At 58.2% G+C, this 27677-nt stretch overlaps 1 protein-coding gene across 1 annotated transcript in view; it reads right to left on the bottom strand.

The window, feature by feature from the left end:
• LOC128139055 (dedicator of cytokinesis protein 2-like) overlaps positions 1-27677 on the bottom strand; it is an 82882-nt gene that overhangs the window by 42804 nt on the left and 12401 nt on the right. Inside the window, 11 exon segments of the mRNA XM_052780981.1 lie at positions 597-692; positions 2943-3014; positions 3795-3922; positions 5825-5931; positions 6565-6635; positions 14216-14327; positions 20389-20523; positions 20711-20811; positions 21411-21500; positions 22049-22146; positions 25147-25336. Of these exon segments, the coding sequence (XP_052636941.1) occupies positions 597-692; positions 2943-3014; positions 3795-3922; positions 5825-5931; positions 6565-6635; positions 14216-14327; positions 20389-20523; positions 20711-20811; positions 21411-21500; positions 22049-22146; positions 25147-25336 (1200 nt within the window).

Below are 27677 nucleotides of genomic sequence, written 5' to 3'. Positions count from 1 at the left end.
CACATTGGGTCTGCCGCCACATCCACATCAGAGCGCCCATGAACCCACGCTGGCCACAGCTCTGTTTCCCCCTCCTTCATGATTAGATCATTGCACCCAGTGCAGCTGCTTTGCATGAAGCTTTGGCCAAGCAGTGCTCTGACCTGCCTACTCCCCCTGTAAGAGTTGGGTGTCCCAGCACATTCCTCCCACATGTTATTGGCATGGAAAATTGTGACGGTTCACCGGGTCCAGTGACTTGTTTTCTGGAGAATACAGCCCAAACCCCTCAACTGCTTCCAAAATGGAATTCCTGCATCACAAACACCCTGCCTGCTCCTCCCAACGCACCCTCTGCTCCAGACCTGCTCCTGGCACGGCTCCCCTTCCCTTTTGGACTTACTCGTGCATCCTGCTGCATTAAATACCTGCACATCCAGCCCCAGCCAGCTGGTACCAGGCTGCAGCGCCAGCTGAGGAACAGTGCTGGTCACCCGGTCCCAGACCCCTAAATCGGCGACGCCTCTTGCATCTCCCGCGTCGCCCAAAGGCAGCCGTGGGAAGTGGTGCGGCCCCAACGCCCGGCGCAGCGCGCGGGTGGCAGCGGTGGTACTCACCCGCAGGCTGTTCTCCCGGTCCAGGACGATCACCCTCCGATTGACGGTGTGCAGCAGCCGCTCCAGGATCAGCTGGATGTGCTTCTTCACCTTCGCCTGCAAGGTAAGAGGTGTCACGGCCATGCCTGAGCACCTGGCGCTGCCTGCCATGGCGCTGGGAGGGAGGCACAGGTGACAGCACCGTCACCGCAGCTGACAGGAATCGCCCCCGCAGCACAGAGCTGGCGCGTGGTCCCCAGCCCCTGTGGGCTCCTGGCGCTGGCAGGCTGGGCTGGGGGCACACCAACTCCCAGGCCACACGTGGTCGGCACCGCTGCAATTACTGTGGCTCACCAAAGAAAAGCAGGCAAGGAGGTTGCAAAGTGTTGGCAGTTATTCTTGGCAGAGGGCGCGGAGCTGGGACTGAGGGCACAAGTTTCCTCAGCGCTCCGTAGGGCCCCGTGCAGCAGGGAGGAAGAAGCTCTGCTCCAGACTGTGGCTGTTGGATGAGCCCCAACTCCTCTCCAGCTCCAACCGTGGCTGTCGGACAAGCCCTGTGCCTGGGGTCCTCAGCCATGGGACCAGAGAGCTCTGGTCTGTGGTGGTGGTCAGGCAGGATCACACTGCCAGGAGGGACAGGCTTGTGGCACCTCGGGAGATGGGAAATCACGAGCTGACTCTAAAGATTCGTGACTTATATGGAATACTGAAATAAAAGTCTTGTCCACTCCAGCACAGCAAGTACGGCTTGTTTAATCACCACGCAGGGGGCTGGCAGCATCAGGGTGACCAGCTGGAGCTGGAATGAGGCGATGCACTCCGGTGTAAATATGGGGCTTGGGGTCTCTGTACAGCTCGGCCTCGTACACCTCCCTGGCAAAGCCAGCCGCTCAGCTGGGGATGGCTGCGTCCACACTAGGCAGGCAAAGGTGGGTTTCAGCTCACACGGGGTTGAAACAAGAGCAGTGTCCTCACCCCTGAGCATCCTGACCATCCTCTCCTTAAAGGCTATTTTAGGTTTTAGAGTTAAAGCCAAAACAAGACATTTCAACCACAATTTCCAAGCTTTCCCTTCCACTGCCTGGGCTTCCCAGTGCCATGGGAATTAAAAAGCCATGCTCACAGAGCCACCTCACCCATCCAGGTCACGGTGGCACGTGTCTAATTCAGCTTCCACAGCGCCGGTTGCTGTGCTGTAGGTGTGATGTCTGGATTTCCCAAGGGGTCCCAGAAAGGGACCCCAAAGCACAGACCAGCCTAGAAAGGACAGAAACGGAGGAAGTACCCTGCAGAACCAGAGCACAGATCCCTGCACTTTCCCAAAACGTTGCAGGAACAGCCACCACTGACAGCTGCCACACAACTTCCAGCCACTCAGCCCCACTGTGGGTGGACTGGGGCTTGCACAGGGAGATGGTGATGAGCTCACTGGTTGCGCAGGGACATGGCCCAGTGCTAGCTGCAGAAAGGCAGGGCAGCACCCAGGCAACACGGGGAAAGGGGGACGGCTACCAAGGTAGGGACATGCCGCCAGTGCAGTCACTTGAGGACCATGCTTGTGCCTGTGACTTCCATGTGCTCAGCCTAAACACCTGCAATGCCAAAAGAGGAGCCTACAAGGAGAGCCGCGACTGCAGGTCCCGCTGCCAGGGCCATCCGCAGTCACCAGTTGTGCTCTGTCTTTTGTACACTGCTTCCAGTGTTGCAAGCCCACGCTTTATCCTTCCTGTGCTCTAACAAAAGCAATCCTTCATCCCTGCATCTGGTCTGCCAGACCTTCTCCAGCAGTACGGCCGTGCCTGCATGACCTGAGCAGTCCTAAGTGCTCCAGGGCTTGGGGAGCAGTGACTCTGGCAGGGCCAAGCGGTGCCACCGGCACACTGGCTTGAGCCAGCTTTGGAGCGCCGGCACACCTTGCACGTGCCTCGCCTGCTGCGCTGGGGAATGCCGCCAGGCCACCCCGCAGCCCCAATGCGCCCCAAGAGCCGTGAGACCTCGCTCGCTCCTTGCCCGAGTGAGGAGACAGAACGTCCCGGGCTCACCTGCGGGTGCACAACAAAGCACCGAGGCCACGGGGAGCCAGGGTGAAGGTCTGGGCACAGACATCCCCCACCCCAGGGAGGGACACAGGGCACTGGGGGCTCACAGCAAGCCTCAAGCCCTGCCAGCCCTGCAAAGCACCTCCCAGGCCTGATCCTATCACTGCAGCATCCCGGCCAGCAGCCCAGCTCCATGCATTGACTCCAGGTGACCGTACAGGGTTTGTCGCCATAGTGAGATGCAGATAAGCCCTTCCCAAATGCACAGGGGCACCTGGCTCCTTCACGCCATCCGCCGAGTGCCAAAGCCCAACGGAGAGGGACTCACCAGCTCCGCATCCCCAGAGTCCTTGCGCCGTCCCTTGCCTGCGCTGTGCTGCGCTCGCAGCTCCTCCGCTCTCTGCAACAAACAGCACCCCAGGAAGTCGGGCTGATGCCCAGCAAGGACAGCCCCGTCCCACCGGAGGCCCTCCTGGGACGAGTTGTGTTTGGGTGGTCAGGCACCCACAGCAGGACCGTGCCTAGCTGGACACTCAGCCCCGAGTTGCAGCTGGACTGGTGTATTACTGGGATTTCTTGCTTTGGCTCCTCACACCAGCAGGCAGGCTCCTGCAGGCAGTGCAGGGAGAAGGGGGCACATGGAGCTCCCCGCTGCCTGGGCATGGTCAACTCTCTGCTGAGGGGTTCTAGGCTGGACCCCCCCCCCCCATGCCATGGGGCTCTGGCTCACATTTAGGGCCATCACTGCTAATTTTGGAGTGCAACACTGCCCAGGGGCCAGCAGGCAATCGCTGACCGGCTGCCTTCTCCCCTGCCCTCGCCTTCCTCCTGCGTCTGCAGAGCAGGGACAGCGAGAGGCGCAGCCAGGGATGCACCCCCTCACCCTCGGGTCGGTGCTGTCTCTTGGGTTAGAGGCCTCTTCCCCACTTATGGGGACTGACGGAACTCGCCAGAGACCAGCTGAGGTGGAAATCAAAAGGTTTTTACCCCCATCTTGGGCAGATTCCCACTGGGATAGTGGGCACCAATGGCCCCCTTTGACTTTGGGTTACCACGATCAGTCCCAACCATATTGTGGCCAGTAATTTGTGCTTAACCATACTCAAACAGGTTTAGTCAGGTCACTTCCAAGGTGATTACTGGAGAGGGACAAGGAGGCAGCAGAGAAGACAGAATTTACCTTCTGGGCCTTGTACAGCACCTCCAGGATGTTGCTGAGCAGCTCAATGCAGGCATCTTCCTCCTCCCCCTTCTCGATGAGCTCCTGCAGGATGGGCACCGCTGTCTGCAGCAGCAGCTCCCGGCACTCTGTTGGGGCAGACAGACGGGAGGCACAGGGCTGGCGGGTGCCGGCACCACCCCAGCTCCGGAGAGGACCGGGCAGGAAAGGGACCAACAAGATGGACAGGACCAGCACGACGCCTGGTCTAGGCTGCGACCCACACGCATTGAGCTGTCAATCTCCTCCTCGGATGGACAGGGCTTTTGGAAAAACATTACATCCTCATGGAAAGGCTCCAAGACAGAGACTTCATTGCACCCTGCTATGCAGCTACTTATCCTCTCTGCTAAAATAAAGTAAAATAAAATAGAAAAGCCTCATCTGAACCTTTCTTGCTTCAGCTTCCACTAATGGACTTTGTTCTGCTTCTCTGCTCTGTTAAAGGTGCTTCAGATTTAACAGATGGAGACTTTTTAAACTGGACACCATCTAGATAAACTAGAGTCTCTAGTGCTGAATATATGAAAACCCTGCTGCTCTTCCTATTGCATACTACTCTGCTCCTCTGGCCAGGGCTGGTATTTGTGACACTACGCTGCACTGACAGCTCCTCGTTGCTGGTTATCACTACGATGGCACCACAAAAGGGGGACTGAAGGGAAGGAACATGGGGGGAAACATTTCTTCATTGTTTTCTTCCTGGCACAACCATCTGCTTGTCGTGGGGTACGGAGGAGCGGTGTCGTGCTGGCTCCCAGGGGACACAGGGAGGGACCCAGCGCAGGATGCAGGGAGGGATGCAGGGAAGGATGTGGGGAGCACTCATGGGATCATGGTGGCTCAGAGCAGAGCTGGAGCATGCAGCAGGAGGTGACCTCAATGGCCAAATTAGACATGGTCCTGTTGCCATCTTGCAAAGTCTCCACAAGCAGAGACAGAAAACGGTTCCTGCTGCCCGCAGCTGAGCGGCTCCCCTGCTCCCCTGAGCCTCCCTGCTGTGGCTGAAACCCAGGGCCTCCCATCCAGCCCCTCAAAGCAGCCCACTCCCCTTCCCTTTGACAATGCCATGTGGATATTTGGAAGCTCATTGTGTCTCCCCCGTGCCCTTTCCTGCCCCAAGCTCTCAGTCATTTCTTCCTTGCCCTGTCTTCTAAGCTGTTTCTCTCACTGCTTGCTTCTGGACTCTCTCCAGTTTAGACACAAGTTTCTTGTGCCACCCAAAACCGCACCTGGAAGTCAGTCCAGCCAAGGCCTCAGCAATGCTGAGCAGGGTGCTCATGTGTCCAAGGGATGCTCCCCCTGTGAGGGCTGCATCGCCGAGCCCCTCTGCTCCCCTGGCCCCAAACCCCTCCTGCAGCACTGCTGCTGCCCCGTGCTCCCACCCCTGCATGCTCAGTGATTGCTTTCACATGATTGTTTTTAATTTAAATACAATCTATATCTTTCAAAACCTTTTCTCCAACTTGTTGAGATTATTTTAAATCCTGAGTCTGTCCTCCAGCATGCCTCCAGTCACTTCTGCCTTGCAGGGCAAAATTCACCAAGTCTACTCTTTTTTCCATCACCTAGATTACTCCTAAGAATACCAAACAGCATCAGAGTCACAGCAGGCCTGGGGAATCCTACTCAGTACACCCTTCCAGTCTGACAGCAAGCCCCCGACACCCCCTTCCCAAACACAACTGCTAAACCATCGTCACGCTGACTGCATATTGCTTCAGCTAAACCGTATTTCCCTCTGCAGCCTGGCAGCATTTCAGACAGCAGGAGAGTTCACTCCAACAGCACCAGCTGCACCCTGGCAAGGGCTGGGCAACGCGTGGTTCCAGCACAGGCTCGAGGGAATTGCCTCCCTCTGCAGAGCCACCCTGTCTCAGGGGCAGAGGAGGGGTCCCTGCGGCAGGGACTCGTCCCCGTCCTGTGCCATGGCCCTCCCAGGAGAGCTCAGCGTGGGCAGTGCCGCCAGGACCCCCGGTGCCCCTTCTCACCATAGGACTGGAAGATCTTGCTGTTGACGATGTTGGTCAGGGACTGCAGCTTCTGCTTCAGCAGGCGTTGGGGCGGCAGGTTCCCAATGAAGTCCCGCAGCAAGGCCCTGCAGTCCAGGCGGGAGGATTTAACGAGTGTTAAATACAGGGCTTGCAAGAGCCCCGCTTGTTTTGCAGTCCCAAGCACCTGCAGCCCCTCTCCTTCTGCAGAAGACAAATGCAGCAGCGGGGGGTCGGGTACCGATTGCCCCCATGTTTCCGTCAGGACGGGGCTGGTGGGGAGGGGGGAGCCGCTCGATGCGGGCAGAGCTGTGCAGGGAGGTGCAGGGCAGGATGGTCCCATCGCACAAAGCCGCAAGGCAGCCCGTGCCCACCGCAGACAGCCGCGCAGAGACACCCAGAGTAAAAACCTTGCCTGAATTCATGAAATGGACCCAGCTGGGACTGAGGGTTTCCCGGCTCAGCCTCTGCCTGAAGCACAGGCTACTGCTAAAATTGAGCAAAACCCTCCCCTGGCTTTGCACTAGGAAGGGGGTAAGGAGGCAATTCCCAGGCATCAGGAAACCCAGACCCCTCTGCCTGCCCTCACCCTCGGCTCAATGGCATCAGCCAGCATTCCTGCCGGCAGCTCCAGGATGGGGGGGTCGCTGCGGGACGGGAGTGAGGGCAAAGGTAGCTGCGGCAGGCACCTAGCATGCCACAGAGCAGGGCTGGGGATGATGGGGGCGATGGGACCCTACCCCAGCGCAGAGGAGTCGAAGATCCCAAACACGTCCTCAAGGATGGAAGGCAGGTACTTCAGGGCTGCTCCCTGCAAAGAGATGAGAGAGCTGCCTGCACTGTCCCTGCTTTGCTACTTGCCCAGGACAGACAGACGGACGGATGCCGTGCAGGCAGGGAGGTGACCCCCGGCCTCTCCTGCCTCCCCCCAAGGTTGTGGGTGCTGAGCCAGCACCATCTTCGTTCAGCCCCCCCTCTCATTAAAGCAGCACTGTGCTCAGCCTGGCCCGCAGCCACCCGCCCATCACCCTTGCCATCCCTTGGGAAGGGGCGTCCAGCCGGGAGCAGCTTCCTCTTGCCAAGCCACGAGTGTCCACAAGACACCCAGAACCGCTACGGTCACATACCTCTAATGGTGTCAATAACTGTCTCTAGCTTTTACTTTGAAACCACATGAACTCCTACAACATGATACCAGGTATGTAGGACCTGGCTTGCGCTGTGTGTAAAACCCCCCAGCACTGCTCACGGCCGCCGTCGCTGCTGCCGCAGCCGAGGCTGCCAGAGGAACGGGGCTGCCCCGCACCCAGCCTGGCTCTGCGCCCTCGCTGGAAAGCTGCGAAGGTGGGGGACACAGGGCTATTTGTTTTTTTGGAACAGCAAACACACTGACCACAAATTGTTCTGCATTAAAAATCTATATTTCACTATGTCTATGATGTGACTTAGTAGCATAAACGACTCGCTGAGTTCTGCTTATCTCTAGCTTTGCCAGGGTAGCTGGTCCTTCAGGCTTCCCCGGGCTTCAAGCTGTGCTGACAGCAGCACTGGGGACCCTCCAGCCTCTGGGTGCAGCCAGGTGCCAGAGGTGGTCTCCACACACTTCTGCACTTCAACATCGTTTTCAGGAGGTTCGGTGCCTGCAGATCCACATGGGGCTGACTGCTACGCGATTCAGCTCTGGGAATTTTTACCCAGTGGTTTCAGCATCAAGTCTGTCATCTCCCTCTGAGTTGCAGCAGTTTTAGAAACCGGTGCCTATTTCAAATTTGCCTAGTTTTAAAAAGTGCCTGGACAAGTTCACCTTGGACACATCCCTCGGAGCACAGCAAATACGGAGATTATGGGCACAGGCTGGGCAGGTCCCTGGAGGGGTCTGCCCTGGGAGCACCCTGCAGCAGGACCGAAACCTCTGCTCGGCTCTGACCCCTTGCTGGGCAGAGTCAGGGCAGTAACGGGCAGGGCAGACCCTCGTCCTGAGCTGGGACGGCCCTGTGAAGACCTCCAGATCAGATTAAAAACTCCAGAGGCCCTGCCGGCCCAGAGCCGGCTCCGGCAGCGGCGGTCGCCCATCCTGCTGCCTGGCACCACGTTCCCAGTGAGCTCGGTGAGCTCCAGTGCCCTTTGCTGGACTGGGCTCTGCCTTTGCCTGCAGCACTAAGCGATGCTCCAGCAACATCTTCTCCCTCTGGGTTTGCAAAGACTGTGATCGAGTTCTCCACTACCTTCTTCTAGCTGACTGAAACAGTGTTAACTTCCATCAAATACACCAGACTTGAGTCAATTCTGCAGCTCTTGCAAACCCTTCTCCGATACTTAGATACCTGTTGCAACTGAGGGCAGCAAGACCAGGCGCGTCATCCACCAGCAGCCTCGTTTGCATCATGTGCCCCTCCACATGCTTCCATTTAATGCCTCTCTGCATATAAATCCAGGGATTAACTTACTTCTTTGCAATGAGACCATGCTCAGAGTCTCCTTCGGCCACTCGCTGCTGGCAGGTCCCAGCTCTGCTCCCAGCTGCTGCTCCGCAGCCCCGTCCCCTGCCCCAGCACCTCTCTGCCTACGGAGCCTGGGCGCGGAGCAGCAGCTTCCCCATTATCCAGCACCGCCGCTGCCGCCTGTGCCCCCTGCACCGGCCACGGCCGCTTCTGGCGAATTGGCAAACACGCAGAGATGTCTGAGCCGAGAGCCAATTCCCCGGGACCCAAAAGAAATGCCCATCCCAGCACGATGGTTCTCCATTTGTAATGACTTTTTTTAGAACTAAGATATATATTAAGGAGATTAAAAGTAGTTATTTTAATAAACTTACACAATGCTAATTTTAAATCAGAATGCTGTATCAAGTCAAATAGTTGTTAGTCTCGCCTATTATGTCAGCTATCTTAGTCAGTCACATTTGTAACTTCAAAAAAGTAACAGCTAAATTTGATTTTTTTTTATTAAACTCCATGCTTAGTAAAGCTGGACTGATTAACATAAATTATACTGCCACCCTTTAACTCTGAATTGATTGCATCCTCTCCATGACTGAGCTGGGATCAATGGTCAGCCTCTTTGGTCTGCAGTTAGCAAGGTCATCTGATTCATTTTTTGAAAAATGAGCTAATACAGAATTTTTCCCATTCCTCAAGGATCTTTCCAGTGTTACAAGACTTCTTAAACATTGGCATCTATGCCAAAGTCTCAGAAAGGCTTTCCTCCAGAAACTGGTTCTGGCTTTTATTGTAACTGCCTGGCCTTGCAGAACTGAAAATGTCTTTGTTTCACAACTGAGGATGAGCCCTCTCTTACTGATTTTTCATGGCAAGAGCGTGTCAGCCTGGCCACGACGTACAAATTGTGTCCAATTTCTCCCCGGCTCAGAACAGCAATGTTTGTTCAAACCTGCTACCCTGTCCATGCCATCACTGGTGATGCTCTGGCAGTGCTGGTGAAGCTGGAGGATGGACCACCGGTGCCCGCCTGCCGGGTCCGGTGGTCGCGGGCAGGGACATGGCTGTCAGGGATCCCAGCGCAGAGCGGGGATGGGTGCGGAGCCCAGCGGCCGCCAGCCTGGGGCGGGAGCTGCCTCTGGTGTGCACAGCAGCGACCGTTACCTTTGCACAATGCCGGTGGCAGGGTGTCCTGCAGAAACCCACCCACGTGGCAGCGGCCACAGGGGAAGAGTCAGAGCAACCTCAGCAAAGCTGCAACCATGGACGCTCATGAGCACCCACCCCCTCACGAAAACACAGCCCCTGACCCAGGCTATGATGTGCAAAGCAAACCCAAATACTCCAAGGGGCCGCAGCAGGCTGGGGCCATCTCCTCCGCTCCACCCTGCTGAGCTGCAGGTAAGGCTGGACCTAAACCAAGGAAAGATGGAGGGGAGCAGGTTGTCCTCAAGGCGTGAACAATGGGAAACATGCAGCCACCACGAGTAGTGACATGCCATTGCTGCATGCCTGCGTGGGCTGTCTGCAGGCACGGGACCCAGTTTGGGTCCCCTGAAGCTCCCAGCTGTGCTGGCAGCAGCATGATGCTCTGCTCTGCCTTGCTCAGCGCCTTGGCAGCTGGCACGAGCCCTAAGTTTGCTTAAGTCTGTACACCAATCTCACCTCAAAATTCAACTTCTTTGCATGCAGAGAAAACCAGGGCTCCAGGAGGGAAGCGGTGGGATGAGTGAAGCTCTTCCCAAGGGCCCTCTGGCTATGGCAGGGAGCAGTTGCAGCAGAAGCTCTATCTCCTGGCTGGAGATGTGCAAAGCAGCTGCATGCAGGGAGCAGGTAGCCTTCCATCTCCTTCGCATCAGCGGCACCATCCAGGTCACAGTGTTTATTGGGGATGCTGGAGGTGTTTGGCTGAAGAGCTGCTCCTGTTCTCTGGCTAGGACTACACTCTGGGTTTGCCCCTGGCCCCCAGCCTCTCTGACACCAGTAGGCATAGCCAAAAGAGACTCAGCTTCCTCTCCACGGCTCTGAGTAGTCAAAATAGTACAAAACCCCCCAGCCTGAAGTAGTCCAACGGAGGACTGGCGCTCTCCACAAGAGAGGTGGCCTTTGCAGGAGTGCTGCAGCTAAAGAGCTATTATCAGCTCTGCCTTGGGCTGATCAGATAATTGCAGCTTTAACGAAAAGAGTAGGCAGAACGGGATGAAGCTGTAAAGCTTACGTCAGCCACTATCAGATTTTTCTTTTGGGTATCACCTTCAACTGCTAGATGGGAGCTGGTAGTTGCAGCCAGAGTTGCGGGCGGTCTGCAAGCTCTGTAAAGCAGCTACAAAGTCTGCTTAGAGAACAAGAAAAAAAAAATTCTCTCCCTGGAGTACCTGCTGAAGATGTCCAGGAGACACCGTCAGGGCTGGATATAGCAAGACCCAGTGGCTGGGGTCCAGCAGGAACCAGTGCAGAATGCAGCACAAGAACCGTGGCTGGGGTGACTGTGGGTCAGGACACCAGGGAAGCCACGGGACCCTCCGGACAGCGGAGCGATGGTGATGCCAGGCAGAGGCACTGGGAGCCACTCAGCACGAGGCTCGGTACTTGGTCTGAGGCTCAGAGGGGAAGAAGACAGGACGCTGCTGGCTCACAAGCCTGCAGTGGTGCTTCCTGAGGTCAGGGCCTCTTGAGTCAGAAAGGTCTTTATATTTAAATAATCTTGGGTGGATTTTTCTTCCACAGATCAATACAGCTGTTTGCAAACTTGCGCAAAATTTCAGCATCCACAGCCTGCTCCAAGGAGCAGATATAGACCATCACAAGGGGCTCGACAGCTTCATCACACAGTAGATGAACAAGCACTGCCTTTGCCCATTTCATGAGATGCTCCCTCCTTCCTGAGTGAGGAGAGACCTTGAGCAACCATTTCTACCTCCCACCCTCCTCCCCAGATCAGAAACGAATCTGCAGCTCCCTGTCCCAGCTCCCTGCTTGTCTCCTTTCCAGGATGGAGGGGTCTGGTCTGGCCAGGTAGGTGATCCCACCCGAAAGCTACCCCATACACCTCGTCACCCTTTGCTGGAGCTTTTCCAGCTCGACTGCACACTCTGAAGCATGGGCACCAGACACAGATGCACCACAGGGACTTACGCTGTGGTAAAGGACATTTTCTGTTTTCTTCTCAAGTCCCTTCCTGATAATTCCCAACTTTGAGTGAGTGTTCCCTGATCGGTGCCAGGCACGGAGCTGACATTGCCAGAGCACTATCAGTGATAGTCCCAGGTCTCATCTGCCAGTGCATTGGTCAGCTCAGAGCCCATCACTGTGTGTTTAAGGTTAAGGGATTTCTCACTTTTAAGACCATTTTCTGATTTTCACTTCCACACTGAATAATTTCACCTGGGCACTCTCTCCCCCAGTGAAACACTTTGTCGGTGATGTGGGAGAAACCCCATCACCATAACGCCTGCAGAGTAGCAGAGCCAGCGGTGAGCACCGAGGAGGACAAGTGACGGCAAGGAGGAGACCCGGCTGACACCACGCTCGGTGCGAGTTGACACCGTGCACTGCGATGCGGCTGAGCGCGAAGCCAGGCTCAGAAATACCGAATGCATGTGGCATTGACAAAATTGACAACCTTAAAGTTGGGAGGCAATGACCTGGGGGACATCAATGAGAAACCACCCTGATGCGATGGACAAGCTCCCCTTTCTGCCACCCTCCAAGGAGCCACCACCAAGCCAGCGACCCAGTGATGAGATCTCTGAGTCCAGGTATTCACACCCAGAAGAGATGGGAGCAGAGGGAAGGTCTCTCTGAAGGACTGCGTCCTGCTACTGCGCAACACAAAAGCCCACTACAGAGCGTGGCCCCAGCACCTAGACCTGCTCGAGACTCCAGCAATCCCCAAGGAAGAGCCTGGGAGGCTTCCAAGTGGGACATTTCTCCTAAAGAGAACAGCACAGATCTGCCAGAGACCTTCAACCTCTCCTGCTCTCTCTAACAAAATAACAGCAACCAGGAAAGCTATTTTCACAGAGAAAGCTCCTGCTCGGCGGTTGGGATCCCACTGCAGAATTCAGCCGTTTCCAGGAGAAAGCACAGTCGGACTCTGCAAACCTGGCGGCAGCAGCAGCAGCAGCAGCAGCAGCAGCGGGCAAATTTCCGAGCCTAGCCCCAGCTTCCTACAGGCTGCTCTGGGTGGAGGGCAGCTCCCGCTGAATCCTCACCCCAAACTAAGGGATCCTGCCCTGAAGCCACAGCAGTGCGATGGTACCTGAGGAAATACCATTTTCCAGTCTGCTTTTTAACGATGTTTGGCTGTTGCACGCACCCACAGTGCCTCGAGCGCACCAGAGGAACCGCAACAGTGCTGCAGCTGGAAAAATTGTCCCGCTGAGACAGGCGGTCACTGCCGGCCGTGCGACGGACTTGCCCGGACTCCCCCAGCACTGAGATGCCAGCACAGCTGAGGTAACTGCAGCCTCGTCTTTTCCAATTCACGCTGCCTGCTGCAAGGCTGTGGGCTCAGGGCACTCGGGGTGAAGCACGCATGTGTCTCCCCACGCCTTGGCTGGACACCCAGCATAGCTGGATCCCAGACGTGGGCTTCGTCCACTCCTGACAGTCCTCTGCCTCCTCGCCAATGCTTTTGAGAGGCGGCTGGCAGACCCGGCTGCGCCCTCTGTGCCTCATGGCAGCCCCTGCCACACCATGTGTGCCTCATGGCTATTATTTGCTATCACCACTGAGATGCCTGATCTTAGCCGTAGGAGCTGCAGGGATGCCTTTTTTGGTGACGCGTGGGCAGACCTTTCCCCTCTGCCCTGGATGGTGGTGGCCTCTCTACTCTGGATGCGTTTGCAGGAATTATTTTCCGCAGACCTGAACAAGGTGCTGAGTGATGCAGAAATGGCACAGGTGGATGTGCAGCAGTTGGAAACGCTGCAGCACTCGGGTTACCATAGCAGAGAGTCTCTAGAGCAACGGTATTGAGATGGAAACCAGATAATGATCAGTGTTTAGATGGGAGAGGGGATAAGGAGGGACAGCCCTCCTCCTCTCCATGAGGATAGCTGTCACGTTAGTCTTCAAACTACTTTTTTTTGAACTCGATTAGTTTATAAGGGATTATCTAAGAATGCCACAAAATAATGAAACACAGGAGCAGGAGCTGCCAGCTGTCCCAGGGCTACCGTGCATCCCAGCCTGCAGACGAGGTCCCTGCCTGCACTCTGCAGTGCCTCCCTCCAGCTGGGAGACCGCGGGTGCAGAGTGCAGCGTGCGGTCCCATCCTCACCCCTGGCACAGCACCAAAGCGAGACCGACTCAGCCCCGGCACCAGCTCCTGCCTCCTCTCGCTAACTGACATCGCAGAGCGCGTGTGGCCCTGTCGCGTTCTCCGTTCAGCTGCGACCCCCGGCACCATGACACCGGTGGCTGGAGGACTTCGACACTGGCTGCTGGTCAAGGATGCAGCCGTGCCCGCGAGGACCCGCAGTGCAAAGGGCAACGTTTCTGCTCCCCCCTGGCTCCCCCATGCCAACCTGGTCCCGAGGTGCAGGGAGCAGGGCTGGGCCAGCTCTGGGATGGGGACAAGCCCCAGGAGCTCCCCGAGACCCTCTTCTCCAGGCTTCAGCACATGTATGGCCGGGAGAGCGTTTGCCCAGTGACACAGAGCTGCTGACCCAAACTCACACTGCAGCCCCAGGCACCAGCACAAAGTGGGGTTTTGTGGTCTGGGGCCTCGGGGGGCTTTGCACCAGGGGCACAAGTGGAGGTCCCTGGGGACAGTGAGGCACCACGCAGGGTGGCAGCTCCTTTTGACACCCCGTGCACAGGGAGGTCTGCACGCAGGACGGCTGGTGTTCCCCCGGCACGGCGATGGCCAGTGCCCCGGCCAGGGCACCATCCATCCTGCCACATGCCAGAGCTGAGCCCTCACACAGCACCAGCCCCCCCGCCATACCTGGGAGAGCAGCGTGGGACCCTCCAGTGGGGACTTCATCAGCTGGTTCAGGGAGAGGAAGAACTGCTGCAGCGAGCGCTGGAACTCGGCCGTCTCCTTCCCCTCGTAGAGCCTGCAACAGCCAGAGTCACTGCACCGCCGCCGCGCCGCACACCCTCCCCCGGGACCGGCCGCACAGGCCGCCTCTGCTCGGGCATCACCCGTGATCCCGATTAATTACGCTTCTCGGTGACCGTTTCCCATAGCTGGGTCTAGCAGCAAGGCCTGGCACAGCCACTGCCCCAGCACGGCCACTGCCCGGCCCCGGGGCCAGCCAGAATCAATGCTTCAGAGGTGCAGAATTACCCATATTAAAGACTATCTGCTGTCTTATTTATATACATCACTTACACGTATTCACACATATAATTTTTTTTTTTTAAATAGAGTCTTTTACGTGATTCTACACACCGAAGTCCTCTCAAAGGAGGTCAGTATCTTCCCACCTGAGCAGGAAACCTCCTGCACCCTCCAGCCTGAACACAACGTGTGTGACCAGTCGCAGAACAAACCAAACACATGAGGAATTTTAGCCATGAGACGTGCAAAACGGCGAGAAAATTTCAAAGCTGCTAATCAAATGCATAATCATAAGAATAAAGTCACTCATTGTGAAAAACAGGTTGTATTTGAGCTAATTCACCCCATCCATTGACACAGCAAATGAAGCAGTGAGCCCTGCTGGGGAACGATTTGGCAGTACAGATGGGGGAAATGAGGGATAAAACGCTGATCTCACCGTGGCCGCGGAGACAGCCGCATCTTCCAGCCCGACCTGACTCCTGCACGCCGACTGCCACCACGGCAAGCAAAATGTGTTTGGTTTTTAATTGTGTTTTGGTTTCTAATTGTGTGTACAGCAGCAGAACAAACAAGATCTGCATTTTTTGCTTACCAGCTATTTTTACTGAGTCTAGTTTTTGTAAAAACTTTGCTGCTTTGTTTTATAAAATTACAGTTGGATAGTTCTCTGTTCAAATTCATCTTTCCTATCTGGTAAACAAACCCGAGGGAACATATGAAACATCCTAAGTTTGGCAGCGGGAACAAGCCTGTTGATCTGCCTGAGGCATCTCAGATGTGCTCAGACAAATGCATCAGCTGAGCAGCGGCTGGTTTACAGCCCTTGACCGACTTCCAAGTCAAACCAGAGCTTAGACTAACTCAAGAAAGGTCCCTCCCTCTCATCCTGCGTGTTAAAAGTTACCAAACAGTGGGAGCCCCCAGCAGCCCCATCCCGCAGCCCTGGAGCCCGGCCCAGCTGCTCTGTGTGGCCCAAAATCCCACCAGAGATCTGGGAAATTTAAAGAAGTCTGTATGTGTTAAAATAAGCAAAAGGAAGGGAAGGTCCACATGCAGCTTTTACTCTCACAGCAACGATACCATGCAACGATCTTAATTTATGAGAGATTTGTTAGATTTTCACAGTCCCTTTTTTTAATGCATCTACCCACAACCGACTGACATGGATTTTCAACATCACCTCCACCGTAAACTCTTGCCTACAAAATTCTGTATTTTATCTTAAAGAGGGCATGCATGAATACAATATGCTATTTTAACAATCATAAGACATATTGTCAACACTGATTGCTGAACTTTTAAGTGTGTAATGACTCAAACCAGAGCAGTATAAAGCAGTCGGGAGCACGCAGCTCAATTAAGCCAAGATAACGGCTGATTTGCATTGCTGCAGCAGACGTGGGTCAGCATGATCTTTTTTTAACGCGGACCTATTGGTTTGGAGGATTTAATCAGGAAAACTGGCAGGTGGAGCCTGGTCCTTGAGCCTGATGCCTCCTGGGACACTGGGCACACTCCTGCCTCGGTTTCTGCAGCTTCAGGCTCTGGCACAGAACCCAGCTTGAGGAGCATCACAGAAATCCTCCGAGCACCATCAGCAAAGTGGCAGGAAAAATTATCCAGCCACCAACTCACTAAGCAAATCAGTATGGACTGCGATACAAACCGTGCTGAACGTGATTTACTCGGGAAGGGTCGGCGTGGTTCTTGGGAAGGGACGCTCTGCCTGCGAACCCCCTGCAGCTCAGACCGCGGCAGAAGCCCAGCAGCTGCCACAGCCTTTGGGGACCACAGGGACCCCAGCAAAGTCCCCGCGGGAGGGGATGATCAGCATAAGTGACTGGCTAGAGTGTGGGGGGGGGGTAAGGGGCCTGTCCTTGCAGGGATGCTGGGTTCCCCGCGGACAGGAGAGGGGACGAGCGGGGCCGTGGCAGACCCCACGGGTGCTGCCAGAGCGGGGGCTGGCTGCAGGAACGGGGGGGACCTGAGCGAGGCTGGACAAGGGGCCCGCGAGCTGCAAAGCGGGCGGCTGCAAAGGGATGCCGGCGAGGGCGAGCAACCCCAGCTCCCCCCGCGCCGGCGGGAGAGAGGACCCCCCATGCGGGGCGAGCCCCGTGATGACCATCACAAGCACTTTCAGGAAAACTTGGCAGCCCTCGGTGGCAGCCAAAAAGCAGAAGCAGCCAGAGGAACCGGCAGGGAGGAAGCAGCGAGCGGGAGACGGCGTCACCGCCGCCAAGCCCCAGCTCCCCCGGCCCCGGAGCCACACGGGCGCCAGGGTGGCTCCGAGGGGACTCGGGGTCACCACGGCGGGGGACAGGAGACGTCCCCGACATCGGGAAGGGCACGGGGGGTTGCAGGGGGCTCCACCGGTCCCCTCCTGCCCCGGCACAGCGCGTGGGGTGCCGAAGGGGATCGCGGCTGGACATGTGGCACGGCGTCTCCCTGCAGAGGGAGGGCTGGGGGCACGTTCCCACAGGAAAGCACATTCCGGGCACAGAACTCCCACGGGCAGCGCCAGGGTCCGGCCCCTTCACAGCCCACTGGCTCCCACACCTCCTGCCTGAGGCAGGAGGAGGGGAATCGGGGAGCCCTTTCCCCACGCAGTGGCCGCAGAGCTGCTGAAGGGGCTTGGGCGATGAACCTCCTGCCCCACGCCAGCTGGGCCCCGCCGCGATCATCCTCGCAGCAACCTGGGATCCTCATAGGAGCTACGTCAGCTCCTCATCCGATTCCAGCGGTACTACACGTAATCAAATACCTACAGCAATCTGCAGTAACTTATTATAATTACAATCTAATTTCTTTAAATTATAGGCTGTGTACAAATTGTAGCACCATTTAAAGTATTTAGAAGATCTGAGGAATCCATGTTATTGCACTGTTCACTAAGATCACTAAGATAAAGGGAAGATGAATAAAAACACTAAATGTCTTCAGGGATGTCTTCATTCCAATGCAAACTAATTCACAGGGCTGTTTGCAAATGCTCCACATAATTAATTTTCTCTGCCAGAAGTTCTATAAGCTGGGGAATTTGCTCTGTATTTTCACGTATGGCGAGGAGGTAAATACTTCGGTCTAACACTAGAGCACCCCAGAGCCCTGGAGCAACTGCCTGGCCATGAACGAGACCCTGGGAAGGGCTGGCAGGTGAGATGGATGAGGAAGGACAGACAGGGCACGCCGGACAGACCGGCCGCCCTGCAGCGTGAGCTATGCGGGGAGTGCCCAGCAGACAGCAAAGCGAGATGGCAAAGAGAAAGCGAGGTTTGAGAGTCCCTGTGGATGCCAGGAACCCAACACAGCTCCTCACCGCGAGCGGGGCACAGAGCACCGACGGGGACACCGACACGCATCCTGGCACCTCTGCGCAGCGCTCAGGACTTTGGGTGGAAGAAGCAGACCCTGGGCTCCTGCTCTGCTCCCTGGAAAGCACCCGCCTGCCGAACCACGGCCCCGCAGCATGGGGCAACCCTGCTGCTTTCCCAGTGCAGGCTGGCGATGCCGCATGTGGAGGGCCCTCGCCTCCCGCCGCTCCCTTGGGACGCTTCATCTTTCGGTGCCATGTACTTGGAATGAAAGAGGAACATAACTTGTTTTTTCTGGTAACTCTCATCGGTCATGTTTTCAGTTTTCCACTTCAGCCCAGCAGCACAGCCGGGCTCACCCACACCTGACCTGGGGAGGCTTGTTTGCCCCATCACGTAGATCAGGATGGGAACCCTGTGCCCACGGGGAACAAACAAAACCAGGTCCTGGGAGGACTCTGGAGGTACCCAGGGGAACTTTGACCTTATCCTCAGCAGCAACAAGGAGCCATCAAGGCTCGCAGCCCCTTACGCCGCTTATCACAGGATCACAGAAGGGTTTGGGTCAGAAGGGTCCCTCGAAGACCATCTGGTCTAACCTCCTGCCATGGGCAGGGACACCTTCCACTAGACCAGGTTGCCCAAAGCCCCATCCAACCTGGCCTTCACCACTTACAGGGATGGGGCATCCGCAGCTTCTCCGGGCAACCTGGTCCAGTGCCTCGCCACCCTCACAGTAGAGAATTTCTTCCTTATGTCCAATCTACATCAACCCTCCTTCAGTTTAAAACCATTGCCCCTTGTCCTGTCACTTACAGGTCTCTCTCTCCCTTTAGAGCTTGTGCTGAAGGGGGGGATGAGCCGCTGAGCCAGGGCAAGGGGGGGGGGGCTGGCCTGGGCACCCTGTCCCCAGGCCCTGGGACTGGCACCGTGCCACCTCTGGTTTCGCTGCAGCGCAAGGGACGCCCAAGATCAACTACGCGCTTTGCATCAGAAATGATTTGAAAGCCCAATGACTGGCTGAAGTGTGAGAGCAGCCCAGGAGCCATGCACAGCACCAGAGCTGCAGAGGTAGAAGGTGCTTCATAGGAACCGTCCGAGGCCAAACGTGTGTCTTTGTCACTGATGTGCTGGGGTGGTCCTTGCACAGACCCCGCTGCCCGAATCGCTGTCGCCACACCGGCTGCCACCCACACCCACTGCCACCCGCACCCGCTAACAGCAGCGCTAGTGCCGAGCGGGGAGGCTCACAGGCAACGCCGTCGGCAGAGCTGGAGATGCCACAGGGGTGGCACAGGCTGAGGGCTGAGACAGCCTGAGACGAGCAGAGCACTGCTCCATAGTAAGGTGTGCCTTGCTGAGGGTAAGTGCAACGTTTTCCTCTCCAATCCACTAAGAAGCTCCCGAACAGCATGGGCTGGGCAGGCAGAAGCTCTCTGGGAATAAGCAGGAAGAGCGAGGCTGGATGCCAGAAAACCTTTCCAGCCACAGTGCTGGCTACGCAGCGGAGCAGGCTGCCTGGGGAAGTTTTGCTGTCTCTACCGTGGGAGGTTTTAAGCACACGTTGGAAAAACCCACCCATCAGGAGCGGCTTGGGCAGAGCCAGCCCTGCCTTGGACAACCGGTCACTGCAGGTCCCTCTGGCCTTGTTCGCATGGTGTTTGGGTTAGCCGTACACAAAGGAGCTGGGCATTTCCCAATGCCACGGCATGTGGCCATGGGAGCCAGGGCAGGGCCTGATGGCACAGAGACGGAGCATGGGCTCCGTGCCAGCCCGGGGCTCATGGGCAACCCTGCAGCTGCGGTGCCAAAGTTGATATCACCAGCACCTCGCACCAAGGCTCTCCGTCAGCACACGCGCAGGAGGAACCAGCGGCAATTAGCCTGACGGACAGCAAACCACAGGCTTCCTTCACGCTAACGTCGGCGCGCTGCCTTGCTGCCAACGCACTTTGCAAACACTGAAACACCGCTCGTCGGCCGGAGAGCGGTTTCTGCGACGGCACCCATCCTGCCGTGGCCCCTCACACCACAGGAACTCTCCCACCCCAAGGTGGACGGCACTGTCTGCCACCCGCACCAGACCACAACCGCTCCAGCAGCAACCAGAGGATGGCATACAGCAGAAAACTGCCGGAAACCTCAGGGAGGGGAAGCACGGTGGTGGAGGAGAGCCTGGCCGGCGACCGGCCAACATGGCAACACCACAGCATGCTGGGTGTTGCAAGTGCCACCACTGGGTGCCGCATCCGACCCGAGCAGCCAGCACGAGCACCAGGCAGGTCAAGGTGCCAGTGCCGCAACCCCAGGGCCAATGGTTGGCACCAACATGGCTCCAACGGTTGGCACTAAGACGGCTCCCGCAGCACAGGGACCCCTGTGGGACCTTTCCTTTCCTCCCTCCCACAGACCCCATCCCCAGCAGCTGATGCTCCAGCAGTGCTGCCGACACGCAGCGCTGGTGTAGCAGCCCAGCAGAGCCTGGCACCTGGCGCGGTGGAAGTAATCACCGGTACTTACTGGGCGAAGAGGTGCCGGGAGCGGACAATGAACTTGAAGACGTACTCCAAGGCCTTGAATGTCCGCATGAGTGGCTCGCAGGGCTCTCCCTGGCTCGCATGGTCCACGTACTGCGTCAGCACCGAGATCAGCTTCCTGCAGGATGGGGACACGTGCGGCCAGGGCTCGGCGGGCTGCCCGGCCACGGCCGAGCAGCCTTCAGGGCTGCCGCTGAGCTGTGCCACGCTGCCTGCCAGGTGCTCCCCACACTCCGTCCCCGTCCCTCCCCGTGCCTGCCATCCCAGCCCCGTCCCTCCCTGCGCCGCGGCCGCCGAGTACGCACTTGTAGGCGAGCGTGGCACTGAAGTGCTGGCAGATGTAGGCCTCCAGGACAGCGTTGAAATGCTGGAACTTCTTGTCGGCCACCAGCCCCACGATGAAAACCTGGGGGGAGTGGGCAGTGGGTACGGCTCAGTGTGGACAGCAGGATGCCCGGGGACAGCCGGGTGCCCACAGCCACAGCCAGAGCGGCATTGACCCCTCGTGGGGGCTGCTGGGGCTGCCAAAGCCCCCTGCACACCCGCCCAGCCTGCCAGGACGGGCAGACCTCCGAGCAGAAAGCCCAAAACGAGCCACGAGCCCAGCAGCCACAGGACTCTTCATGGCCACCTTGCACAGAGCTCACACCATCACTGACCCTAGGTGACCCACAGCAGCCACCCCGACCCCCCCCCCCGGTCCCATCACTGGGGTCACCCTTGTCTCAGTGTAGGAGAAGCGCCTTCGAATCTTCCTGGAATTGTCCCCTGGAGGGACAGTGTCCCCGCAAAGCCACAGCCCTGCCCTGTGCTGGGTTGGCTGGGCTCTACCAACCCAAGGCACCGCAGCGGAGCCAGAGACGCTGCATGGCCCTGAGCATGGCTTGTGTGGTCAGATCAGTGAGCCCCATCTCAAACCCACCCCAGTCTGACCTGGGCCCATCCTGCACTGCCAGTGGCCTCAGACCCACACTCAGCGCACACGGGGAAGCAGGTCCCGCTTACCAAGGCGTCGAAGACAAGCGTGTCATAGACATCCGTGTCCGAATTCTCCATCATGATGGAGAACAAGGCATCCAATGTGTCCTGGAGGAACTGGGGGTGGACAAGAGGACTGTGAGGGCTTGAGCATCCCAGACCCACCTCTGAATGAGGGAGCGATTTGCCTGGGTACAGAGCTCCTGTGCCCATCCACAGTCTGGGCATCCGGCCCTTTGCCAGGACACAACTCCCCAGCTTCGCGTGTCCCTTGGCAGGCAGCCCGGCACTGCCCCTCCAGCCGCCCACTTGCCCCAGCAGCCCCAGCGGGGCTCCCAGGGCTGATGGGGCAATCGCCACAGGCAGAGGCAGCATTTCTCCCCAGGGAAGAGGTGCTGAGACCGTGCAGGATGCTCCCAGTGCGCCCAGTCCAGCCCTAGCCCAGGGCAGCTCCCCCTGCTCCGGCAGCTGCTCTCAGCATTCCCAGCCAGGCTGCCAGGAAACCCCCGGTGCCGACACTGCCGCCCCCGGGAGCTTTCACATCCCTCTGCCCGGCAGGGAGCAGCCGCCTGGGGATGTGGCTGGAGACGTGAGTGCAGGAGCAGGGAAGGGAGGAGGTGGGACGGAAGATCCCAGCATGGGGTTGGGGAATGTGCGGGCTGTACCTTGATGACCTCCCCTCCGTCCACGTTCATCAGCTTTTGGAGGTTCCCGGAGAGGAGGCTGGGCTTGGAGCGCCACTTCAGCAGCCCCAGCAGGTTGACTGGGTGGGAGGAAGGGGAGAGTCAGCACGGCTTCACTTGCTGCCAGACCCGAACGTTACCAGCCCCCCAGGCTCCCCCGTCCCACCCTCGCTGCCCAGGGCTGGAGGGGCCCCATGCCGGGGGATGCAGTGACGCTCGCTGCTGGCCCCGCGCTGGGGGAAGCACAGGGCGAGCGCCCGTCGTGCCTGAGCTCCCACTGCTCCATCGTGCAGCCGCAAAGGCAGGCGCTGCTGTCCTCTTTACATCCCCGTGGGAGAGAAACTGAGACCCAAACCAGCAGGACTCGGCACCGGAGCTGCATCTTCCCCACAAGCCCGCGAACCTTTCGGAGAAGGGATCTCGGCCAGAGGGGCCGTGGGTCACCGTCCTCCCTCCACTCGTGCCTTCCACCGGCCAGACCATGCAGGGGCTGGGACCTGGCAAGGGCCCCCGTGCCCTTGCGGCTCCCCAGTGCCCACCGCCGGCGCCTGCCCCATGCTCCCGGCCGTGTGCCCGCCTGCACCAGCTGCTCCACAGCTCCTCTCCTGCGCCAAGCAGAGCTGACCGCTGCCGTTCAGATGTGTACGGGGCCATGTGCCGACCTGCCGGCGCTGCTCCCGGGGAGCTGCCGCGGCGCGTGCAGAGTGCGGCCTCGGCACCGCACCAGCCGGTGGTCAGCACAGCGCTGCCAGAAGCAGCCAAGACCCCGCCGACCTCGGACTCCCTGTATAACTGCTGCTCAGCACAGAAAGCTTCCCGATTTCCGTACCACAAAAGCACGAAACTCAGCTAAACAGAAGGTTGTTACAGTAGAAGCTGTAATTGTGCTGCAGGAAGGGAATTAACTGAACAGCAATGGCCCCAAGCCCCGCTCACGCTGAACTGCAGCAGCCCCAGACCCCATCAGCACAGCAGCGATGAGTCACTGCACACCGAGTCCCCCGAGCTGTGAGGCTGCGGTCCCCAAGCCCCGAGCCCGGCACCAGGGCTGTGGTTTTCCCAGCTGCGTCACTGCACTTCAGCAAAAGCAGGACGAAGCGTTTCCATCCGCCAGCCTTGCAGAGGCGATGCTGCTGGACGGGAAGGAACCCGGCTTTCCCACACACTCTTCCCCTGGCCGAGCACCACTGCTGCTCGCCCTCCGAGCACAGAGCCCGCTGGCCGACGGTGCTCCCGTGCAGCGTTTAACTCTGCAGGCGGTTGGAGATGTTACCTCCAGGCGTTCGCGTCCCCCGCCCTAAGGGACGGGCGGCTGCTGCGGGGCTTTCTGCAGCAACGCAGACATGCACTGAAAACGTGGCAGCAGCCCGAGGGCCGGCACCGCCACGCAGCACAGCGTGGTTAGACCCGGCAAAGGGACGGGCTGCTTGTGCCCGTTACAGCGGAGGTGCGTGTGCCACGTTCCCCCTGAGCTGGACGCCTGCGAGGGCACTCGGGCAGCGCAGCCCCATCAGCTCTCCCTTCCCGCAGGGCCGGTGCCTGGCTGCTCGCTGCCAGCCCCGCTCTCCCCACTCCCTTCAGAGGGGCATGGGAAGCAGTTTGATAACCACCAGCGCTCGCTCAAGGTTACCGACACTTCTTTGTTCTGCCACTTCCCAAAACATTCTGTACAAGGCAAAATCCCATCTGCAAATGCAGATGCGTCTCTGCTGAGATGGCATGTGTGCTCTTGGCTGCCCTGCAATGAACTGTGCGGAGCACCCCAGGGCTGGAAGCCCACGCTAGCTGAGGACAGGGGTTTAAAAACAGGGAGTCCCAATTCCCACCCTGATTTCAAAGGGCCCAAGGAAGGTCACGGAGCCTTCAACAGCAACGCTCAGCAGCTTGCACCAGCTCCCAGATCGGAGGCAGTGGCTCACTCCCCCAGGGGCAAGAGCAGATTAATTACCATCTGCAAGGGTTTGCACTAGCCAAGAAACTGCTAACTACCCACAGCCGCTGGCAGCGGCTCGGCACCCCCAAGGTGGGAAAGCGCCTGGAAACACTTGCAGCCTGTTATTGTTTGTTCTCATTCCCCCGCCTTGGAAAACTAATCTGCTGCTAACTCAGGAGGGCTCAGGAGACAGATAAGCCAAAAGACAACCTTAATAAAAAAAACAGAAAAAAAGAGAAACTCTCTGAGTTACAGCCCGGAGCTATCGACCCAGCGATATGCAAACAGAGCCTGCAGCAAACCACATCCCACCCCAGCCATGCGGGCAGCATGGCGCAGGATGCTGCGGCAGCGGTGCCATGGGGCAAAGACAGCAAACCCGGATTGCCGGCGCGGCGGGCAGGGCAGCGCTGTCCTGGCCACAGGCACTGCTGCTCACAGCCACTTCTCCCCAGGGGACAGCAGCCCCCCGAAGCCCCCAGGATGGCACTGCCCCATTGGGCTGCACCCACCCTGGGAACAGCCGTTAGCCTTGGCTGTCCTGACCACGTCAAAACTCTAATTCAGGGCTGACTGTTCCCGCTCTCCCTGCATTTTCAGCATGCCGTCCCGGTGCTGTTTGTGACGGGAGTGAGCCCCAGTCCACCTGCGCCGTGCCGGAGGGGGCCGGTGCCGGCACAGCACCCCAGCGTGGGCAGCAGCCGAGCTGCCCCGGGGCCCCGCGCAGCCCCGCGGCTCTCGCCTTCTCCCACTGAGCAGTAAATCACGGAGCAGTAAATCACCCAGCCGCCTGCAGCCTGGTGCCCTCCTGAGGGGACGACAGCCGCTCCCTGCCCAGCCAGGCCCAGGACAGAAGGGTACAAGCTGTATTTGCTGCACAGGTTTAGGAGGGAGGGTGGGTCAGGTCCTGTTCCCTGGCCTGAGGACAAATGGCTCCGCTCTGGCGGGCAGAGCCCAGCCTTCCCCGGCGCAGCATCCCGCTGCTGCTGCAGCAGCACCGGCACCGTGTCCCACAGCAACTGGCACATGCCAGCAGACGGCAGCTGGGAAGCCAGCCGCTGGGAGAAGAGCGGTCTGGCGGGTGGAAATGCACCAGTGGGGTGGGAGCACAGCCCCGCTGCCACCCCCGCGGAGAGCTGGCACTCACCGTTCTGGGTCAGCTTCGTGGAGCAGACGAGCGTCGAGATTTGGAAGCTGTCCCGGGCCGACACGGTTAAGCCCGATGTGCCCCCGCTCACGCGGAAGGAAGAGCCAGACAGGAGCTTCGGCTCGGAGAGGTTCCTCGTGGAGGGCAAGGTCAGGTACGCGCTGGCATCCTCCAGCTTCCTGCTGTCGCCCTGCAAGGCAGAGCACGGCTCACACCGGGCAGCGCACCGTGGGACAGGGCTGGCCCGTGGGTTCCGTCTTGACCCCCCCCGTCAAGTCCCCTGCATGGGGGGACTTCGCTGTGCAGAATGGGGCAGGGCAAGGAGGCCAGCGGAGCCGCGCACACCACCTAACGACATCCTTATGGCTTGGTAAACTCCGGCTCACAGGAGTCGCGGGGATGAGGGAGCTGGCCCAGGGGAATTGCTGCCCGCGGTGCAGAGCTCTGTGCAGGCAGCGCAGTGGGCTCGCCCAGCATTAATTTAAACAGAACATCCAAGAAAGCTGCTCCCTGCCGGGCTCCACAGGGACACATGCTCAACTGGGACAACTGACCGGGAGAGACACCGAATCCTGGCCGGTGCCACTCAGGGAGGACACAAGAACTGGCAGGAAGAAAAGCACAAGGGGAGGCCAGTGACACAGAGGAGCCTGCAGCTGGGCAGCAGCACGCCAGGAATGAAAGACGTGCCAGAGCACTGCCGTGGGGACGGACACACAGCAGGACACCAGCCAGGTGGTGGGCACGGTCCCATGGCATCACTGTCACCGGCCCGATGGGACGTTTTGTGCCAGTGTGGGCACGCCGGCGTCTCTCTCCACAGCGGCAAAACAGCCTATTTCTTTGTGTCCCCTACTCTTAAGAATTAAGACGACATTACACCTAGGAGCACTCACTGGGGTGACTTTCTAAATGATCCTTCCATGATCGTTTGCAAGACTGGGACGTGGTGGGTGTCCAGAGCCAGCCAGACACACCACAATGGACTGCAGCCACGCTGCCGCAAGCTCACCAGCACGCGCTTACGGCTTGGCAACAGGGCATTTATACTTCCCTGCCTGCAACCTTGCACAATAAAATTTCTCCTACTGAAGGTCGGATGAAGATCACAAAATTGTTTGTTGTTGGCTTTTCTCTCCACTGAGCGTACCCACAGCGGCCAGCTGACTCGCAGGAGGCACTGCACTTCTTCCAAGGGCAGCTAAGCCCTTGCAGGGTAAACTGGCTTAATTTCAGACATCTCTCGACCAGCATGAGATCAAGAGGTCTGAGGAGCTAAAAGCATATAATTCACATTCCTCTGGCAAACAAAGATAAAAAGATGAAATAGCTTCTGACTCCCAGAATCAAGCCCCGGTGTTTGCCGGGAAGAGCAGGAGTCAGCCGGGGAGAAGACAAAGCAGAGCACGCCGGCTTTCACTTGCTCGGGGGCGGAGGATGCTGGTGAACACGATTCAGCGAGGGCAGCAACAGCCCTTTAAGGAGAAAATGCATCCAGGAGGGAGGTGCGCAGGGTTTCATCTCGCTGGGCCAGCCAGCACCAGCAAGTCCCAAAGGTGCTTGGTGCTCCTGCCACCGAACAGGCTGTGGAGGGGACAGTCCCCCAGAGAGCCAGGGACTGTGTCTGCAGCTCTGCAGGCCACAGCAGCATTTAAAGAATTTAGGTATTTTGCCTGTAAAGAACAGGGAGGAGGGACATGATAACAATTTCAAATGCGTAGGAGCTGCTGGGGAAGAAAAGCGCGGCTCTGTCCCCGTCCCCAGGCTGGGCAGGGCAGGGCACCACAGGCTCCCTGCGGGACGGAGGTCAGGCATCCCAAGAGCGATAGATGAGGAACAGTAACGGCAGAACAGGACGGACAGATGGATGGCAGAGACCTGCAGGGGCACGCGGGCAGCCCAGCCCCGAGTGGGGCAGCTACGTGAGCACGGGGTGACACCGCGTCAGATCCACAGGACAGTCCCCCGACGTGGGACGATGGTGAGCACAGCAGTGTGCTGGCAGCAGTCTGTCTGCTGGGGCACCTCTGCTGCTGGGACATTACGTAGCTGCAGAAGCAGCATCGAGGTGCTAAGAGGGAAATGTGGTGATGAAGAGGAGGAACTCCTCCATCAAGCTCATGGGAAGTTTTGGCTGAGGCCAGCAGCACAGCTGCCACAGGAGGCAGGAGACAGATCTGCTCATCCCAAAAAGATGCAGGACTTGGGAAGGGAGATGGGTCTACCTCGAGTAACTGTGGTCACATCACTAGGAACAGCAGGGAAAACTAGGGAAAACTTCAGTTAAATACCAGAGCAGCCAAGGGGCTGAGGTGGGAAGGTCACCTCTTGGGGAGGCTGGACCTCCATTGCCGGCGAGGAACACTAAAGTGGTGCTGACACACCGAGGAAGAGTCCTGAGCTCACCCTTGCAGCAGGGACCAGCACCTCCCGCTCCCCTGGCCGCAGCCAGCCCCAGCCTGGGAGAAGGGGACACCAAGGCAAGGGGGGGCAGCGTGTTCATGGGGTTTTTCACACTCAACTGCATTTTT

Source organism: Harpia harpyja, chromosome 2 (genome assembly GCF_026419915.1).
Source record: "Harpia harpyja isolate bHarHar1 chromosome 2, bHarHar1 primary haplotype, whole genome shotgun sequence".
NCBI classification, from domain to species: Eukaryota; Metazoa; Chordata; class Aves; order Accipitriformes; family Accipitridae; genus Harpia; species Harpia harpyja.
This window is presented reverse-complemented; position numbering and strand designations above follow the sequence as displayed.